A 19,175-nucleotide genomic window follows, 5' to 3' on the forward strand; every position below is an offset into this window, starting at 1 on the left:
AATTAAAAAATTTTAAATTTAAGCATACAGTACACCTAAAATAAATACAATGTTATACATCCACTTATATCTTAATTTTTTAAAAAAGACAAATATGAAATAATTTATGATTTGAGATTTTCTAGGAATTCTGATTTCTTATTTCTGAATCCTGAGGACAATCAGAAATTTGAAACACTAGGACCACAGAGTCTCATCCCAGCCCTGGAAAGGGTCTGGGAGATGAGGCTGGGAGGGGCTGGCAGTGGGAGGGAGGAGATGTCTCTGAGGAGAACAATTTAAGGGCTGGGAGGGGGCTTCCCTGGTGGTCCAGTGGTTAAGACTCTGTCTTGCCAGAGCCACTGGTTCCCCCCCTGGCTGTGGAACTAAGATCCCACATGCCTGGGAGTGCAGCCAGAAGATGTTTTAAAAGGGGGTGGGGTGGGGAGGAGAAAGATCATAACATTTCCTGCCAGATGCTCCTGTCTCATGTTTCCCCGCCCTACACTCCCGCTCCCCTCCTCAGGGGCTGTGGGGGTGCATATAGAGGTCTAAGCTTTCTCATGGAGAAGTTTCCAGCATCTTACAGCCCTAGGTGTGGCAGAACCAGCTGATACCTGCTGTTTCTCCTACATGTCAATGGCAATCCCACTCTCTCGTGTGGAAAATTATTGAAGGACCAGTGCCCCCAGCCAGGGATCATGTAAGTACAATGGAAAGGGTGCAATCTCAAGAACCAGTAGGGCTGGGAGAGGGAAGGGGGACAGGACTCTCTAGGAACAGTGACAAGAGCGGGGTGGGGTGGGGGTGACACAGGAGGCAGCTGCTGGTGGGGGTCGGAGGAGAGGCTGGGGTGGTGGGACGGACTCTTCTTTGCCTGCTGACTCTCCGTTTCTCATCTTCTCCTTCTTGCTCCCAGCTTCCAGACCAGAAGTGGGCGATCAATCTGTGCCGACCCAAGCCAGGCCTGGATACAGAAGTACATCAAATACCTGGGCCAAACGTCCAAGGGAGCTGGGAACAGTGGGACCTTCACAGTCGAGGGACCATGAGAAGAAGCCACAGAGCCACCTCCCCTCCCCAACCAGCTCCGTCACCCAAGATGGGCCCTGGGCGAGTCCTGGCCCGAATGAAAGCCCGTGGTCGCGTTTCCGTGCTCCTGCTCTCGTGGTCTGCGCTCTCCTGAAGCTTTGCCGTGAAGCTCCGCCTTCTGGGGCCAGAGGAGACTGTGGCCCCCAGACAGCATCTGTCGTCCCCTTGCAGGCGCTCAGGTCTTGAAATAAATCTGTGCTGCAGAAAGGGACTGGTGGCTTAAATTGGTTCTCTCACAGACAGCCTGGTCATTTCTTTGATTTTACAGACACTTCTATGGTATTTACTGCGTATCCGGGGCCTTGTAAACATTTCAATAGGAGTGGATGTAAATAGTGGAATGATGGAGGCGTAGTTAGGACCAGGAGGAGGACGAACAGTAACCCCAGTTAGGGTCCTTAGACAAGGCGAACAGTGTGAATGCAGACGACCGTGGGGAGACCCTCTGTCTGCATGTGCAGAGCTCAGGTGCACAGCAAACGCACCTGGTCACTCCCTCGTCCAAGTGGGCAGAGCGGCTCGCCCTTCCTAGAAAGCTCTTCCCCAGGTCTCTGCCATTCAAAACATTTACTTCTCGGTGCACCCCTCTACCGTCTGTAAATAGCGCCCCCTTGTGCTCGCCCATCAAATCTGTTCAGTTCAGTTCAGTTCAGTCGCTCAGTCGTGTCCGACTCTGCGACCCCATGAATCGAAGCATGCCAGGCCTCCTTGTCCATCACCATCTCCCAGAGTTCACTCAAACTCACATCCATCGAGTCGGTGATGCCATTCAGACATCTCATCCTCTGTCGTCCCCTTTTCCTCCTGCCCCCAATCCCTCAATCAGATCTGTGCTCTCCCCCAAATCCGTGCTCCGTCCACAATCCATGCACCCCAACGCTGAAGTCCTACAGTCTCGTTAGATGCCGCCTGACCCTTATCCTTGACACCTGGGGTAAAAGTGATCTTGGAAATGTGGCCATCCTCACCACCTCCTCAACTAAAGACAGAGGCAGGTACAGGGCAGTCCTCTGTGGGCGTGAGGAGGAAAGGGAGGCAGGCAGGAAGCGGAGGCTGATGCCAGTCTGGCCGTGTGTCACTGGACACAGACTGCAGAAGGGCCTCAGGGACACCAGTGTGGCCCAGCAGATGCCCTCCAACTCAGTCCTTGGGGAAGGCATGCCACGGCTGTCGGCCTCAACCCTAAACTCCTGGGCAGGAAGGATGCTCTTCGACCCCAGAGGTCAGAGGTCTCTGTCCATCCGTGAGTTTAGTGGTGGGGAGCGGACGACCACCTACTGTCAGGGGCAAAGTCAGGAAAAGAGCACAGTCTGTCCTCGGAGCCCACGGCTGCCCTGGCCAAGGCCATTTCCTCACTGGACGGCCCCCTCCTCTTCCAACCTCCAGTCCTCAGCGCCCCTGTGCTCTTGGGCTCACACAATCCCATCGGAAAACCAGTTCTCTGCACCTCCATCCACACTAAAATGGGATGGAAGCTCAAATCTCAAAGGCAAAGAGACTAGAATGAGTGAGGAGGTGGGGAGACCTGGGGTCTCCGGGAAGGACGGGCGGGAGTGCAGGGGCGAAGGGTAGGGAGGAGGTGGGCACGGCAGGGGCCACTGACGCCCTCTGCACAACAGGCTCTACAAGTGGCATACCGTGGTGTTCACCCCGCTGCCAGGCAGGTCGGCTCTCCTCCTGGGTTACTGGGGTGCTCAGGCCTGCGGGGGGCTGGGTGGATACCGAGCGTCCCCTGAATGTGGAGCTGTAACTACCGCGCCTGCGCTCCTTCTCTGAGCCCCCCTCCTCAGGAATGGAACCTTCATCCTCCAAGCTGCTCAAGATGAAAACAGGAAGTCACCCTTGAAACACTCTCCCTGATCCATCCATCCAATCTATCAGCAAATCCTGTCTATCAACAAATCCTGTCAACTCTCTCAAAATCTCTCTCAATTCCAGCCACTTTGGCTTCTCCACCACCACCTTCATCCAGGCTCTCACCCGCCTGACCTCAGGATGTGCCTCAGAAGCGGGTGAGAGCTTGGCCGGTGCACAGAATCCTACCAGGCACCCAGAGTCAAGGCGGAGCACCAGGAAGACCGCAGGCATTCAGAACTGAATTATGTGGGAAGAAATTGCTGCAGGGCGTCAGCTGTAACCTTAGAAGGAGATGCAAGATTCCACCCACACAGAGCACAGAGAATTACAGAAGGATCTACAGGGCTGGTGGATTGGCTTAAAGTGTCCTTAGTGCCAGAGGGGAGGGTAATGAATGTCCTGAAAGAGCTAAGTAAAGTGAAATGAAGTCACTCAGTCATGTCCAACTCTTTGTGACCCTGTGGACTGTAGCCTACCAGGCTCCTCTGTCCATGGGATTTTCCAGGCAATAGTACTAGAGTGGATTGCCATTTCCTTCTCCAGGGGATCTTCCAGACCCAGGGATCAAACCCAGGTCTCCCACATTGTAGACAGACGCTTAACCATCTGAGCCACCAGGGAAGTCCTGAAAGAGCTAAAGACAGGAGAAAAGTCTAGCATGGCCGTTAGGAATGTTTGCTACACCCTCAGTGGAGGTGCTGGCTTCTGTCTACTAAGCATCCTCCAGTGCTGGGATGATGAACTGGTGGAGACCGTATAAAATTGGCCCAGTAATCTCAATTTGTGTAAGACAGTAATACTGCACCTTAGTGGGTAAGCCTCACAAAAGTGGTAATTAAACCTAGAAAGATGTGGGGACTTCCCTGATGGTCCAGTGGTTAAGAATCCACCTTGTAATGCAGGGAACGCAGGTTCGATCCCTGGGTGGCAAGCTAAGATTCCACATGCCTTGGAACAACTAAGCCCGCATGACCCAACTAGAGTCTGTGCGCTGAAGGAAAGATCCCGTCTGATACAAGGAAGATCCTGTGGACCAACTAAGACTCAAGTCAGCCAAATAAGTTAATAAACAATTAATTAATTTTAAAAATATATAAATCAGGTCCAAAATATTAATATTCAGATGCAGAGATTAATTAAAAGGTTTTGGGTTTTTTTGGCAGCTCTATACTGGTTGCTGGATCTTAGTTCCCCAACCAGGGATTGAACCCAGGCTCTCTGCAATGAAAACGCTGAGCCCTAACTACTGAACCACCAGGGAATTGCCATAAATTTGCAATCACTGGAATCATGTATATAATTTTGAACTTAGAGCACTTACATTTTTTAATGGCCTCTTAGGGTATATAACAGATTATCCTTGTAATTCTAATATAAAATGTGTAATTAAACAATTTATTTTTTGCTTGTTATTTTTGAGTTGAGAGATGTAAGAGAACTTGGCTAAGTTAATAGAGAACATTGACATGTTTAACACAACTTGATTTTTCTATAATCATAAGTTTAATTTGTTATTACAGGAGTGCAGTACTTTGGAAGGTTCTGAGTGTTAGATCGAGTGTGGAAAGTACTTTTTAAAATTGAATAAATTAATTAAAGCAGCTTAAATTGTTTATCAAAGTTTAATCCACAAAAATTTAAATGGGACTGATTGTTTAAGACTGATCTGTTCTACTTGATTAAGCACTCATTAAGGACTTCTTAAATTTTGCTATAAGTAGGCTAAGATGGGTGAAACATGGGAAGCTATATTTTTTCTTCTTTTTTAAAAACTTTTTATTTTATATTGAAGTATAGCCCATTGACCATGTTGTGATAGTTTTAGGAGGTCAGCAAAGGGACTCAGCCATATGTATACAAACACATGTATCCATTCTCCTCCAAACTCCCCTCCCTCCCATCCAGCTTGCCACATACATTGAGCACAATTCCCTGTGCTATACCATAGGTCCTTGTTGGTTACCCTTTTAAAATATAGCAGTATGTACCTATTCATCCCAAACTCCCTAACTATCCCTTTCCCCCTTCCACCCAGAAGCTGTAAGTTCATTCTCTCAGTCTGTGAGGCAATTTCTGTTTTGTAAATAGGCTCATTTGCATCATGTCTTTTTAATCTCACATCTAAGGGATGCCATATGATGTTTCTGATTCTGTGTCTGACTTACTTCACTCGGTATGACAGACTTTGGGTCCATCTATGTTGGTGCAAATGGTATCATTTCATTCATTTTTATGACTGAGTAATATTCTGTTGTATATATGTACCACATCTTCTTTATCCACTGGTAAGCTGTATTTTTAATTTGTTGCTTTACTGAATATTCATTTAAAAATTGAAGTAACTGCAATAGATTCCTACACACAAATTTTACCTGCAGACATGAAAAAACTCACGCCAATAGAAATTGTCCTTATCTCCTGCCCTGATGACCACAATACGCTCCACTAGGTCTCTCCACTTCCATTCGTCCCGCATCCCTTCCATTCTCCACTGCAGCCATCTGAAAACCCTCTAAAGCTTCCCATCATACCCAGAATAAAATCCAAAATCTTTGTAGCATGTCCTGCCAAATGCCCCATAATTGGATCCCTGCCTGTCTCCTGAGGCTCAGCCTGCTCCCTTGTTTTGAAGCTCCAGCCACACCAATCTTCTTTTCTCATCTCAAATGTCTGACCCTCATTTTTGCCTCAGCCCTTTGCATATGCTATTCTCTTTCCTAGGGCTTCTATTCCACCCATTCTTAGTTTTCCAACTCCCATCCAGTTCTTCTCTTGCTCTTTTAAAAAAATCTTCTTTCCTTCCTTCCCTTCTTTTTTTCTTCCTGGCTGCATCTGTTGGTAATTGCAGCATGTGGGATCTTCATTGTGGTGCAAAGGCCTTACCCTCAGAATATATATGTGGAAGGATATAAGCATACACATAACTATGTTTATCTCCCAGTAATATGATTATAGGCACATCTTGCCATCAATTTGTCCCGTACTTACTGACTTTTCTGTAGTAAGTAAACATTCCTTGTGCAAAATTAAATGAGATTTTTTTTTTCAGCATTCCCAGACTTCACAATGTAGGGAGAAAGGGTGCAGTGACCAGTCTTTTGCTCAAAGGGCAAGAACAGAGAGACACCTCAGGCATTCCAATGTTTCTCTGGGCGACCACACAGTTGTGCAACTTTAGATAACCCCAAGCTCCTAACTCTCGCAGGACAGACGGTGGTGGAGAAAGTCAGGACTCACCTGCTGTAGCTAGAGGCAGGCAGACGTGCTGGCAGCCCACTTGGAGGCATTCTCTTTCTGCCCCGCAGTCCCTGTCTTCTCTGCACTCATTCACACAGGTGCCTGACAAGAGGAAAGATGCAGTTAAAAGCGTTGAAGTCTTGAGTTCGAAAATAAATAATTTAAATGCCTTTACAATAACATTCAAAAAATAAATCTAACCAATTATGTGCAGAAATGTATGTGATACTACTAAGAAAAAAAAAATTAGCTATCTTATAAGTGGAGAGAGACGCCATGTTTATGGATGAAAAGATTGTGTTATAAACATATCATTTCTCCCACCCCAATAAAGTTAGTACTATCCCAGTCAAAATCATAGAAGAATTTTTCACAAAAATGGGTAAGCTTATTCTAAAAGTTTATATGGTTTCCCCTAAACCAACAATAATCAAGAAAATAAGATAATTTTAAGCAAAGCTGCAGAACTGAAATGCAATTGGGTTAACTGGATTGTTTATATATATGTGTATATATATATATTTTTTTTTTTAAAGGAATCTTGTCTCTTACCTCATACCACACAACAAAATCTGTTCCAAATAAGTTATAGACCTAATTAAAAGGTAAAGCAATAAAGCTTCTAGAAGATACTGTAACAGCTTTATGATCTTGGGATAGGCAAGTATTTCTTAAACATCACAGAAGTATTACTGACCATTAAAACAGATAGGCAGATGGAATCTCATTAAAATTAGGAATGTTTCTTCATTGAATGACAGCATTAAGAGAGTGAAAAGAAAGCCACATTAGTAGAAACTGTTTATAATCCAAGCATAAAACAGACAACTTGCATCCAGAATTCCTTATAAATCAATAGCACCAACTGATAACATAACAGAAAAATGAGCAAAAGGATCAAGCAGACACTTCATAAAGGCAAAAGAAGTTGTTCAACAAAAATAATGTCAGATTCTGGAAAAATGGTTTTAATTGTGTAGATTGCATACATTTTTGAATTTTCTAAAGTCTCCCCATAAACACACACACAAAGCTATCAAAATAGCAAAATTTAAAACACATAGACGACAAAACTGCGGAATAAGGTACCCCCTCAAACTCCAAAATACGAGTGGATGAAAGGAGACACAACACTAAACTCCCCCAGAGCAGTGAGGTGTCTGCCTCTGTGCAGAAATCTGTGGGAAGCAATGCAGTGACTGATGGAGAAGACTCGGGACATCGTTCCCATGGGAACTTCCTGAGGAATCTACTAAGAATGGATTGTCAGCTAACCCAAGTACTGGAGAGATAGCAAAATGAGGACTAGTAAGGCATGGCAACTCTCTCCAGTATTCTTGCCTGGAGAATCCCACGGACAGAGGAGCCTGGCAGGTTACAGCGCATAGGATCGCACGGAGTAGGACACGAATGAAGAGGCTTAGCATGCAGGGTAGTGGGTAGTACTCAAAGAACTTAGTATAAGGTAACTGTTTGAACTATTCGGGTGTGTGTGTGTTAAGCAGTTGGAAGGCTGGGCGGGACCAGGCATATTCCTGTGGAGCTGAGGAATTCGGGCAGGGCACTCAGCCTTGCTTGCGGGGCTGGTGAGCACACGTGGCCACAGCCATTGCTGACGCACTTCTCTCCTGCCGTGCCGTCCCGGTCTTCTTGGCACTGCCCCACACAGACACCTTCACGATCAGAAAAGACTGGGTTGAGACACTTAAATACCATGATTATTTATGTTGTGAATGACCATGTCCTAATAGACTCAGGATACACTTTGATCTAGGACTTCACTGTGTAAACACGAGCTCCAATAGAACCTCATCTGACCCTTCCAGTAAATAAGATCTGGGTTATTCAGATCTGAATTCAGGGTTATTTACCATTAACGCACATGTCCTTTGTGTTACGCAACTCAGTGAAATTAACCTTGAATACAGAGTTGAGCTCCCAGAGGTCAAGAAACTATTTTTTTAATATTTATTTTTAATTGAAGGTTAATTGCTTTACAATGTTGTGTTTCTGCCATACATCAACAAAGAAACTATTTCTGATAGAAGCACTTATTGGATTTTAGTCTTGATACTCATAGAGATAGAGTTTAAAGATGGAAACAGATCCTCAAAGCTGCTTCAAAGTCTTGGGCAAAAGAACATCTCAACCAACAAGCACATCACCACCTACAAGAGGATTCTCACTGTGGGTCCTGCCAGTGGCTGACCTGCTTCTGCCACCCTCACAATGAATCTCATTCAGTTTCCCTGTTATCGTCTGTAAATGGGGGTTGTCTGGTGTGTGGCTTGAGCAAGTAAAGAGAGGTTGGACTAGATGAGTGACTCTCAAATGTGGCTGATGATCAGAATCATCTGGGAGCTTTCAAATGAACTACAGAGAGTAGGTCTTGGTCCAGACTTGATTACTCAGGTTCTCCAGGGTTGATCCTATACGTGTATATTTTAATGAGGGCTCCAGATGACGCTGATGAGTCCAGATGAGCTGGACTAGAGATTCTCCCAGAGACAGCAAGTCTCTGACATTTTAGGATTTCATAAGCTGTTGCCAATTTGTGGAGGAAGGCTGGGGATCATAACCCTTTGTTAACGTTCAGCCATTCATTCATTCGTTCATAGTTTATTTACTCATTCATTCCCTTGTTTCTAATTCATCAACTTATTCCTTAAAAAATACCTACTGTATGTAAAGAACAGGGACTCGATATTTGAGGAAATAGAGGTATGAGTCAGGTTTCACATCAGCAAGGCAGAAATAATCAGGGTGGGAAATCAAAGTTTGCTCTCAACAGACTGTCATTCACAACATTAAACGTTTGATAGAAAGTGGCGTGAAAGAGGTACAGAAAAGAGTGGAGAGAAGTGGTTTAACCATTACTGTGCTAGAGAATTAGCTGGGATTTAAACACACACACACACACACAGACAAAGACCATTCAATGTGGAAAGAATGGGATTTTTTTTTTTCAACAAATGATGCTGGGACAAACGGACATCCACATGCAAAAAAATAAATTTGGATTACTACCTCAAACCATAAATGCATGCATACATAGTATATACCTATATACACAAAAATTCACTCAAAATGGATCAAAGACCTAACTATAAGAGCTAAAACTATAAAACTCTTAGAAGGAACCATCAGTGTGAATCTTTGTGACCTTGAATTGGGCAATGATTTCTTAGAAATGACACCCAAAACACAAGCAACAAAAGAGGTAAAGAAATTGCACTTCATAAAATTAATGACTTTTTTTTCCGTTAAAGAACACTATTGAGTAAATGAAAGGACAAATCATAGAATAGGAGAAAATCTTTGCAAATCATATATCTAATAACAGTCTAATATTCAGAATATATCATGAATTCCTACAACTCAGCAAGAAAAGGACAAATACTTCTATTTTGCAAAAGGAGGACTTGACTAGCTATTTCTTGAATACATCATATGCAAATGATCATTAAGCATATGAAAAAGTGTCCAACATCATTAGTCACTGGGGAAATGTGAATTGAAGCCACAGTGGGATACCACTTCACAATCACTATGATGGCTATAATCAAACGTCAGGTGTCAAGTGTTGGCAAGGATATGGGAGCAATCGGAACTCTCGCTGGTTGATTGCGGTTAAATTGGTGCAGGCTTTGTGAAAAACAGCTTGGCAGTGCCTCAAAAAATTAAACATAGACTTGCTATGTGACTATGTCCACTCCTAGCAATTTTTTGTCCTCTCCTAGCAATTTTTTGTCCTCTCCTAGCAATTTTACCCTACAGAATTGAAAATATGTTCACACAAACATTTGCACACAAATGCTCGTAGTAGCATTAACTTCATACTAGCCACAAAGTAGAAATACCCCAAGTGTCCATCAACTGATGAATATATAAATCATATCTGGTAGATCCACATAATCCAACCATGAAAAGGAGTGGAGTACTGATAGATGCTACAACTTAAATGAACCTTGAAAATAGTGAAAGAAGCCAGACACAAAAGATCACATTATTAAATGACTTCCTTTATATGGAATATCTAGAATAGAAAAATGCTTAGAGATGGGAAGTAGGTTAGAGGTTGTCAGGGGTGGGGGAAGTTCAGAACAGGGAGTTGGATAATGGTATGGGATCTCTTTTGAGGGTGATGAAAATGAGCTACAGCTAGATGACAGCTAGATGGCTGCCCAACAATGTGAATATATCAAAACCACTGAGTGGTACACCTTAAAATGGTAAATTTTATCTCAGTAAGCACACACACCCCACACAGAGAAAGCTAGAGACCTCAGAGAGCCTGAGCAGAGGATGTTGGCATTGGTTTCTTTTAACAAGCTTTTTGGGGTGATTCAAAAATGCTGGCAGAGTCTCTTCTACTTAAAATGTGGTCTGTTGGCAGGATTATTAGCATCACCATGAAGCTTAATAACAATTCGTAATCTTGGGCCCCACTCCAGACCTGAATCACAGTCTGCAATTTAACAGGCTCCTTGGATGATTCTTGTCATATTAAACTTTGAGAACTACTGCCCTAATCTAGAAGGAATGAGTATGTCCATTATGCTTATGGTGGAGATAGACAGTACAGTGGGGCTTTTAAGGATTAAGGAGATTTCCACAGGCAGGAGTTGGGGAGGTTGTCACATAAGAGAACACATTTGCATTTTGAGGAAATCAGTCACCTGATTAGAGCTGCACTTTGGGAAGAACAATCTCACATTCATGCATAGAGTTGGCTGGAATTCAACACACAATATGTGTTTTGGATGAGAGAGAGTTCCAAGAGTATTGCAAGGGTCCAGGCATGTAACTAGGGTGGTACAGGTCAGTTTGGAAAGGCTGTAAGAGAAGTTGTGAAAGAAGATTTCACAAAGACTGGTCATTGATTACATCGGAGTGGGAGGAGCAGGCTTCCCAGATGGCGCAATAGTGAAGAAACCACCTGCCAATGCAGGAGACATGGATTTGATCCCTGGGTCAGGAAGATCCACTGGAGGAGGAAATGGCAACCCACTCCAGTATTCTTGCCTGGAAAATCCCATGGACAGAGGAGCATGGTGGGCTACAGTCCATGGAGTCTCAAAGAGTGGGATTGGAATTCTCACTGGTTGACTTAGTGACTGAACTCAAGGCAGGAGCAAGGCAACCAGAGAAATCATGTTTAACTGTGAGTCTATAAGGTTGGGGGGCGGTATTGGTAGAAAGAAAAGAAAGCCAAAGGCACAGGAAAGGAAGAGCAAAGAGAGAAGCCGTCAGAGAGCAAAGAGAGAGTTTTGGACTGAAAAGATCCTGAACAATGTCAGTTCTGCAGAGATACCAAGGAGATTGACAACTAAGAAAAATTATTAGATTGTCAATCAAGAAGGTATTGGTGCCTTTGGAGAGTGGAGTGTGGGGGAGGGGGCTTGGTATCAGTGGTGACTGTAGTGGTGGTGGTTGAAGATCTATTGGAAGGGCTCAGGGGTCAGTGGTTTGGAAGAAAGAGAAAGAGAAGACAGAAGAGGGTTCAGAAAAATGTTGTCTCAACAATACAGGAATTTATATGCTTGTAGGTAGAATCAAATGGAGAGAAGAAGGTTAGAAATACTGGGAAGAGACCCAGAAGCTGTTCAGAGGAGGAGGTGAGGGCAGCGCAAATGGAGAGGTTGGCCTTTGGAGAAAGAGAGAGAGGAGGTCGGCAGACACAGAGGGATGCTGGCATGGGGACTCGTGGGGAAAATTAAAATGTGCCCCAGCGTCTCCTTATGTGGACTGTTCTCCATGTTTACCCATCCCCGCTCCATCCCCACTTTGGACTGCACAGGACAGTCCTAGATTCCCCACTTCCTGACTCTCTTGTTCTGAAAGGTGGGACGAGACTTACCAATTGCCTGGAGCCTTGTGTTGAGGGTGAGGAGACTGGCCAGGAGGAAGAGACCACCCAACTTCATGTTGCTAGTTGAGGCCTTTGTGTGCTGATAATGGAGCAAGACCCAAGCAGCTGAGATTTATACCCTCCTAAACAGAGGCTGGGCCAGAGTTCATGGCCACCGTCAACATTTAGGTAACTTGAATCCTGGACTTTGTCAAGCAGTGAACTTTTCTGGGAAAAAACAAACTCACAGACTTTGTGGTGCTGGGCAATGTTTGTTTTCCAAACCAGTTTTTGAGACAAGGGAACTATATCTCCTTAGTAATAAATAAATATATCATATGAGAGAAAGTAAGAGAGGGAGAAAGGGAAAGACAATGAGAGAGGAAAAGATAGATAGATGATATATAGGAGATGTAACCCAACAACCTCTGTGTGCAAAATGCTTTCCTCTTTAAGCATCACGACTGAGGTATGACAAGATTAAATAGCTTGCTTGAGGTTGTTGTTCAGTCACTAAGCTGTGTCCAGTTCTTTGTGACCCCATGGACTGCAGCACACCAGGCTTCCCTGTCCTTCACTGTCTCCTGAAGTATGCTCAGATTCGTGTCCACTGAGTCAGTGATGCCATCCGACCATCTCATCATCTGTCCCCCCCCATCTCTTCCTGTCCTCAGTCTTTCCCAGCATCAGGGTCTTTTCCAGTAAGTCTTCTTATTGTGTCAAGTGGCCAAAATATTGGAACTTCAGCTTCAGCATCAGTCCTTCCAATGAATATTCAGGGTTGATTTCCTTTAGGATTGACTGGTTTGATCTCCTTACAATCCAATGGACTCTCAAGAGTCTTCTCCAGCGTCACGATTCCAAAGCATCAATTCTTTGGCGCTGAATCTTCTTTATGGTCCAGGTCTCACATCTGTACATGACTACTGGAAAAACCATAGTTATGATTAGATGAACTTTGTTGGCAAAGTGACGTCTCTGCTTTTTAATAGGCTGTCTAGGTTGGTCATAGCTTTTCTTCCAAGGAGCCAGTATCTTTTAATTTCATGGCTGCAGTCACCATCCACAGTGATTTTGGAGCCCAAGAAAATAAAACCTGTCACTGATTCCATTTTTTCCCCATGTATTTGCCATGAAGTGATGGGACTGGTTGCCAACCAAACTCAACTGGTTGAATGTTGAGTTTTAAGCCAACTTTTTCACTCCCCTCTTTCACCCTCATCAAGAAGCTCTCTAGTTTCTCTTCACTTTTTGCCGTTAGAAGGGTATCATCTGTATATCTGAGGTTGTTGATATTTCTCCCAGAAATCTTGATTCCAGTTTGTGACTCATTCAGCCTGGCATTTCTCATGATGTACTCTTCATATAAGTTAAATAAGCAGGGTGACAATATGCAGCCTTAACATACTCTTTTCCCAATTTTGAATAACTCAGTTGTTCCATGTCTGGTCCTGACTGTTGCTTCTTGAGCCCCATACACGTTTCTCAGGAGACAGGTAAGGTGGTCTGGTATCCCCAACTCTTTTGTTTGAGGTTACAAAGCTACTAAATGGGGTTCAGACTCAGATATTATTGGCTTCATATTTCATGACTCCTTTCCTGTAACCCTCTGTCTCTGCATCAGCACTTGGGTCTAAATATTGTATTGCATCGTATGATACTGTTAGGGGTCACATTTGTTCTCTCTCTTTCCTAAGGCGGTGCTAAATATTTGTGCATCTATAAGCATGTAGCAGAAAAATTCTGGAACAATAACCTCTCAAGTAGTAACACCACTTACTACCTCTTAGGAATAACTGAGTGAGTTGGGGGCTTTAGGTAATCAAGAGGTCTTTAATTTCAACTGAAATAAGACTAAGGTAAGGAAGAGACATTCATATATCACTTGCACAATTAACAGTTAATGATAAAAGAGAGAAAAACTCCCTAAAATATGGAGACTAGGTTGAAGAGTTGCACAATTAGGGTCAGGAAGTGCAGTTCAGTTCAGTTCAGTTGCTCAGTCGTGTCCGATTCTTTGTGACCCCATGAATTGCAGCATGCCAGGCCTCCCTGTCCATCACCAACTCCCGGAGTTCACTCAAACTCACGTCCATCGAGTCAGTGATGCCATCCAGCCATCTCATCCTCTGTTGTCCCCTTCTCCTCCTGCCCCCAATCCCTCCCAGCATCAAAGTCTTTTCCAATGAGTCAATTCTTCACATGAGGTGCCCAAAGTATTGGAATTTCAGCTTTAGCTTCAGTCCTTCCAAAGAACACACAGGACTGATCTCCTTTAGAGTGGACTGTTGGATCTCCTTGCAGTCCAAGGGACTCTCCAGAGTCTTCTCCAACACCACAGTTCAAAAGCATCAGTTCTTTGGTGCTCAGCTTAGGAGGGCTTATTAAACTTATCGTATTGCAACATAGAGAAACATATCTATCCAATCTGTCTCTCATACCCCTGACTTGCCCTAAACTCTCTGATACTGTGTTTACCCTACAGGACTTATGAATTCATCAACTGGTACTCCTTTCGTTGCTGGGAGAGAGATGAAAAAACCTGTCCCTGAATGGCAGCCCTCTTTCTGCAGTCTGGGTGCCACTTAAAGGCACTTACTCACTCTTCCAAGCTTCATTGGAATTCTTCTTGTGCAATCAGTCAAAAAAATATCTATGTCAGCTCTCATGTGTAAACAAGTTTTGGCTTTCCTTCCCTGCCCCAGCTCTCCTGCACAGAATGTACCACAGTGGGGTTAGAATGCCCAAACTTTCACTTTCTCTGGGAAGACAAGGCTCTGGGGTGATGAATTAAAACTCAGATGTTCATTCAAGTAAATCATGTGGTTGAAAATCAATGTAAACTCTTCTCTGCTTTCTATTTCTCTTTCTAACCTCTTTACCTTGAAGTTGCCTAACTCTGGCCTCTGTCAAAACATCTGTTGGCCAAACCCCACTGTTGGAGACCCCTAACTGTTGGGAAGCATAGTACAAAATAGCTGTAAAAGGAGAAAGTCCTTGGGAAAATGGCGAAGGGACAGAAGTACGCAGCTTTGCGCTACGGACAGAAAGACATCTCCTGCCTTTGGTTATGCTTGGCGCCAAGAGTTAATAATAAATAGAGATGTTACTTGTGAGAGCGGGTTGTGGGAGAAGCCCATGAGTCATTTAGAGCGTGCTGTCCTTGAAATGTTTCTACTGATTATGTGTTAACTCCGTATGCGCTCTGCTGGCCGCATACTTTAAGCTCTTTGTTCCTGCTTCTATAAAAAAGCTTGACTGCAGAAATAAACTTGTCAGTCCTTGCAAGAGACTGTCCAAGTGTCCTTTCAGGTTTGTTGCTTCCAAGTCCTGGGGGAGAAAAACCCCAACACTAACTATGGACTTTATGATTCCCTGCACCAAAGTACCACCCAGCAGGGATGGATTCCATCATAAATTCATAATCAACAGCTTCACATAGGACTTCAACTTTGCCCTGCAATTTTAGTACAATTTCAACACAAACTCTCACTCTTGCAAAGGACTATTGAAAATCTTGTCTGTGTTTCTCAAACATCAATCTCTTTCAGTCCCTCACACTTGCCTCCCCCTTTACAGAAAAAAACAAACAAACAAAAAAAACATTTAAGCTACTGGTACAATTTTCAAAGAAATATAGGGCTATCAGGTTATTTAGTTCTTCTTGAGTTAGCTTTGGTAGGGTACCAATCTGGATTCAACCAGGAGAAAGGGACCATTCAGTCACTTGAACAGAGTAACTTTAATATAAAGAATGACTAACTGCAAGAGGGATTAGAGTAACAAAGGATTTACTTTGTTGTTGTTCAGACGCTAAGTTGTGTCCAACTCTTTGCGACCCCATGGATTGCAACACGCCAGGCTCCTCTGTCTTCCACTTTCTCCCTCCAAGAGTTTGCTCAAATTCATGTCCATTGAGTCAGTGATGCTATCTAATCATCTCCTCCTTTGCTGCCCACTTCTCTTTCTACCCTCAATATTTCCCAGCATCAGGGTCTTTTCCAATGAGTCAGTTCTTCCCCTCAGGTGGCCAAAGTATTGGAGCTTCAGCTTCAGCATCAGCTCTTCCAACGAGTATTGAGGATTGATACATTTTAGTATTGACTAGTTTGATCTCCTTGAAGTCCAAGGGACTCTCAAGAGTCTTCTCTAATGCCACATTTTGAAAGCATCAATTCTTTGGTACTTAGCATTCTTTATAGTCCAACTCTCACATTCATACATGACTACTGGAAAAACCATAGTCCATCCTAAAGGAAATCAGTCCTGAATATTCATTGGAAGGACTGATGCTGAACCTGAAACTCCAATACATTGGCCACCTGAGGCAAAGAACTGACTCATTTGAAAAGACCCTGATCCTGGGAAAGATTGAGGGCAGAAGGAGGAGGGGACAACAGAGGATGAGATGGATGAGTTGGCATCACCAACTCGATGGACATGAGTTTGAGTAAACTCTGGGAGTTGGTGATGGAGAGGGAAGCCTGGCGTGCTGCAGTCCATGGGGTCTCAGAGTCAGACACAACTGAGCAACTGAACTGAACTTGACTATATGAACCTTTCTGGGCAGTGATATGTCTGCTTTTTAGTATGCTGTCTAGGTTCATCATAGGCTTCCTTCCAAGGAGCAAGCATCTTTTAATTTCCTGGCTGCAGTTACCATACACAGTGATTTTGGAGCCCAGGAAAATAAAACATGTCACTGTTTCCACTTTTCCCCTTCTATTTGCCATGAAGTGATGGGACTAGATGCCATGATTTTAGTTTTCTTTTTAATATTGAATTTCAAGCCAGATTTTTCACTCTCCTATTTCACCCTCGTCAAGAGGCTTTTTAGTGCCTCTTCACTTTCTGCCATTAGAGTGGTATCAACTGCGTATCAGAGGTTGTTGATATTTCTCCCAGCAATCTTGATTCTAACTTGGGATTCATCCAGCACAGCATTTTGCATGCTGTACTCTTCATATAAGTTAAATAAGCAGGGTGACAATATACAGTCTTGATGTACTCCTTTCCCAATTTTGAACCAGTCATTTAGTTGTTCCATGTCTCGTTCTGACTGTTGCTTCTTGAGCCCCATACAAGTTTCTCATGAGACACTTCCATCTCTTTAAAGAATTTTACAGTTTGTTGTGATCCACACAGTCAAAGGATCCAGTGTAGTAAATGAAGCAGAAGTAGATGTTTTTCTGGAATTTCCTTGCTGTCTCCATGATCCAACAAATTTTGACAATTTGATCTCTGGTCCCTCTACACTTGATTTCAAAGGCCCACTTGACTTCACACTGCAGGATGTTTGGTTCTAGGTGAGTGACCACACCATTGAGTTTATCTGGCTCATTAAGACCTTTCTTGTATAGTTGTTCTGAATATTTTTGCCACCTTTACTTAATCTCTTCTGCTTCTGTTAGGTCCTAAACCCACCTTGTACATATGAATGGTCTCAGTTCATGTCCTGCTAAAGCCTAGCTAGAAGGATTTTGAGCATTACCTTGTTAGCATTAAAATGAGAAAAATTGTATGGTAGTTTGAATAGTCTTTGCCATTGCCTTTCTTTGGAATTGGAATGAAAACTGAACTTTCCCAGTTGTGGCTACTGCTGAGTTTTCCAAATTTGCTGACTTATTGAGTGCAGCACATTAACAGCATCATCTTTTAGAATTTTAAATAGCTCAGCTGGAATTTCATCACTTCCATTAGCTCTGTTTGTAGCAGTACTTCCAAAGGCCCACTTGACTTCACACTGCAGGATGTCTGGTTTTAGGTGAGTGACCACACCATTGAGTTTATCTGGGTCATTAAGACCTTTCTTGTACAGTTGTTCTGAATATTTTTGCCACCTCTTCTTAATCTCTTCTGCTTCTGTTAGGTCCTTACCTTTTCTGTCCTTTATTGTGCCCATCCTTATATGAAATGTTCCCTTGATATCTCCAATTTCTTGAAGAGATCTCTGGTCTTTCCCATTCTATTTTTTTCCTCTATTTGTTTGCATTATTCACTTAGAAAGGCTTTCTTATCTCCCCTTGCTATTCTCTGGATCTTCACATTCAGTTGGGTATATCTTTTCCTTTTTTCCTTGCCTTTCACTTCTCTTTCCTCAATTATTTGTAAAGCCTACTCAGACAACCACTTCACCTTCTTGTACATCTTTTCTTTGAGATGGTTTTGGTCACTGCCTCCTGTTCAATGTTATGAACCTTGGTCCATAGTTCTTCAGACACTCTGTCTATCAGATCTAATCTTTTGAATCTATTCATCACCTCCACTGCATATCATAAGGGATTTAATTTAGATCACACCTGAATGGCCTAGTGGTTTTCCCTACTTTCTTCAAGTTAAGCCTGAATTTTGCAATAAGGAAATGATGATCTGAGCCACAGTTAGCTCCAGGTCTTGTATTTATTCATTGTGTGGAGTTTCTCCGTCTTTGACTACAAAGAAGATAATCGATCTGATTTTCATGTTGACCAGATATCTGGTGAGGTGCATACGTAGAGTCATCTCTTGTGTTGTTGGAAAATTGTGTTTGGTATGATCATCATGGTCTCTTGACAAAACTGTTGGCCTTTGCCCTGCTTCATTTTGTACTCCAAGGCAAAACTTGCCTGTTATCCCAGGTATCTCTTGACTTCCTACTTTTGCATTCCAATCTCCTGAGATGAAAAGGACATTTTGTGTGTGTGTGTGTGTGTTAGTTCTAGAAGGTGTTGTAGGTCTTCATAGAACTGGTCAATGTCAGCTTCTTTGGCATCAGTAGTTGAGGCATTGACTTAGATTACTCTGATGTTGAATGGTTTGCCTGGAAACAAACCGATATCATTCTGTTGTTTTTGAAACTGCACCCAAGTACTGCATTTTGGCCTCTTTTGTTGACTAAGGGATTGACTAGCAGGAGTAAAGAGAATTCTAAAGAGTATGAGGGTGGCAGATATAAGAAACAGCCACTAAATCTAGGATTAAGATAGAGTGCCCAAGGCATCCTTACCCCCAGAGATGAGATGTGGACCTTCTTGGAGAAGTCAAGACCAGATTCATGGGATTATGGTCAGTTTGGTGCTGCACCCACAGAACCTGCAGAAATCCACCCTATAAGGATGGGGAAATTGTTCACCAAAAGGTATCTTAACAGAGGCACTTTGCTACTAAGAGTCCTATGTCT

General features: G+C 43.3%; 1 protein-coding gene across 4 annotated transcripts in view; it reads right to left on the minus strand.

Moving 5' to 3' along the window:
* LOC102272192 (C-C motif chemokine 3-like) overlaps positions 1-19,175 on the minus strand; it is a 47,037-nt gene that overhangs the window by 24,035 nt on the left and 3,827 nt on the right. For 3 of the 4 annotated variants that reach the window (XM_070390499.1, XM_070390497.1, XM_070390496.1), the window contains 2 exons: positions 12,026-12,942; positions 6,166-6,267 (listed from right to left, as the gene is read on the minus strand). In XM_070390499.1, the coding sequence (XP_070246600.1) occupies positions 6,166-6,267; positions 12,026-12,092 (169 nt within the window). In that variant the 5' untranslated portion in view covers positions 12,093-12,942. The remainder of the gene's footprint in view (positions 1-6,165; positions 6,268-12,025; positions 12,943-19,175) is intronic. The other variant, XM_070390498.1, reaches the window with a different exon arrangement.

Source organism: Bos mutus, chromosome 19 (assembly GCF_027580195.1).
Source record: "Bos mutus isolate GX-2022 chromosome 19, NWIPB_WYAK_1.1, whole genome shotgun sequence".
NCBI lineage: Eukaryota > Metazoa > Chordata > Mammalia > Artiodactyla > Bovidae > Bos > Bos mutus.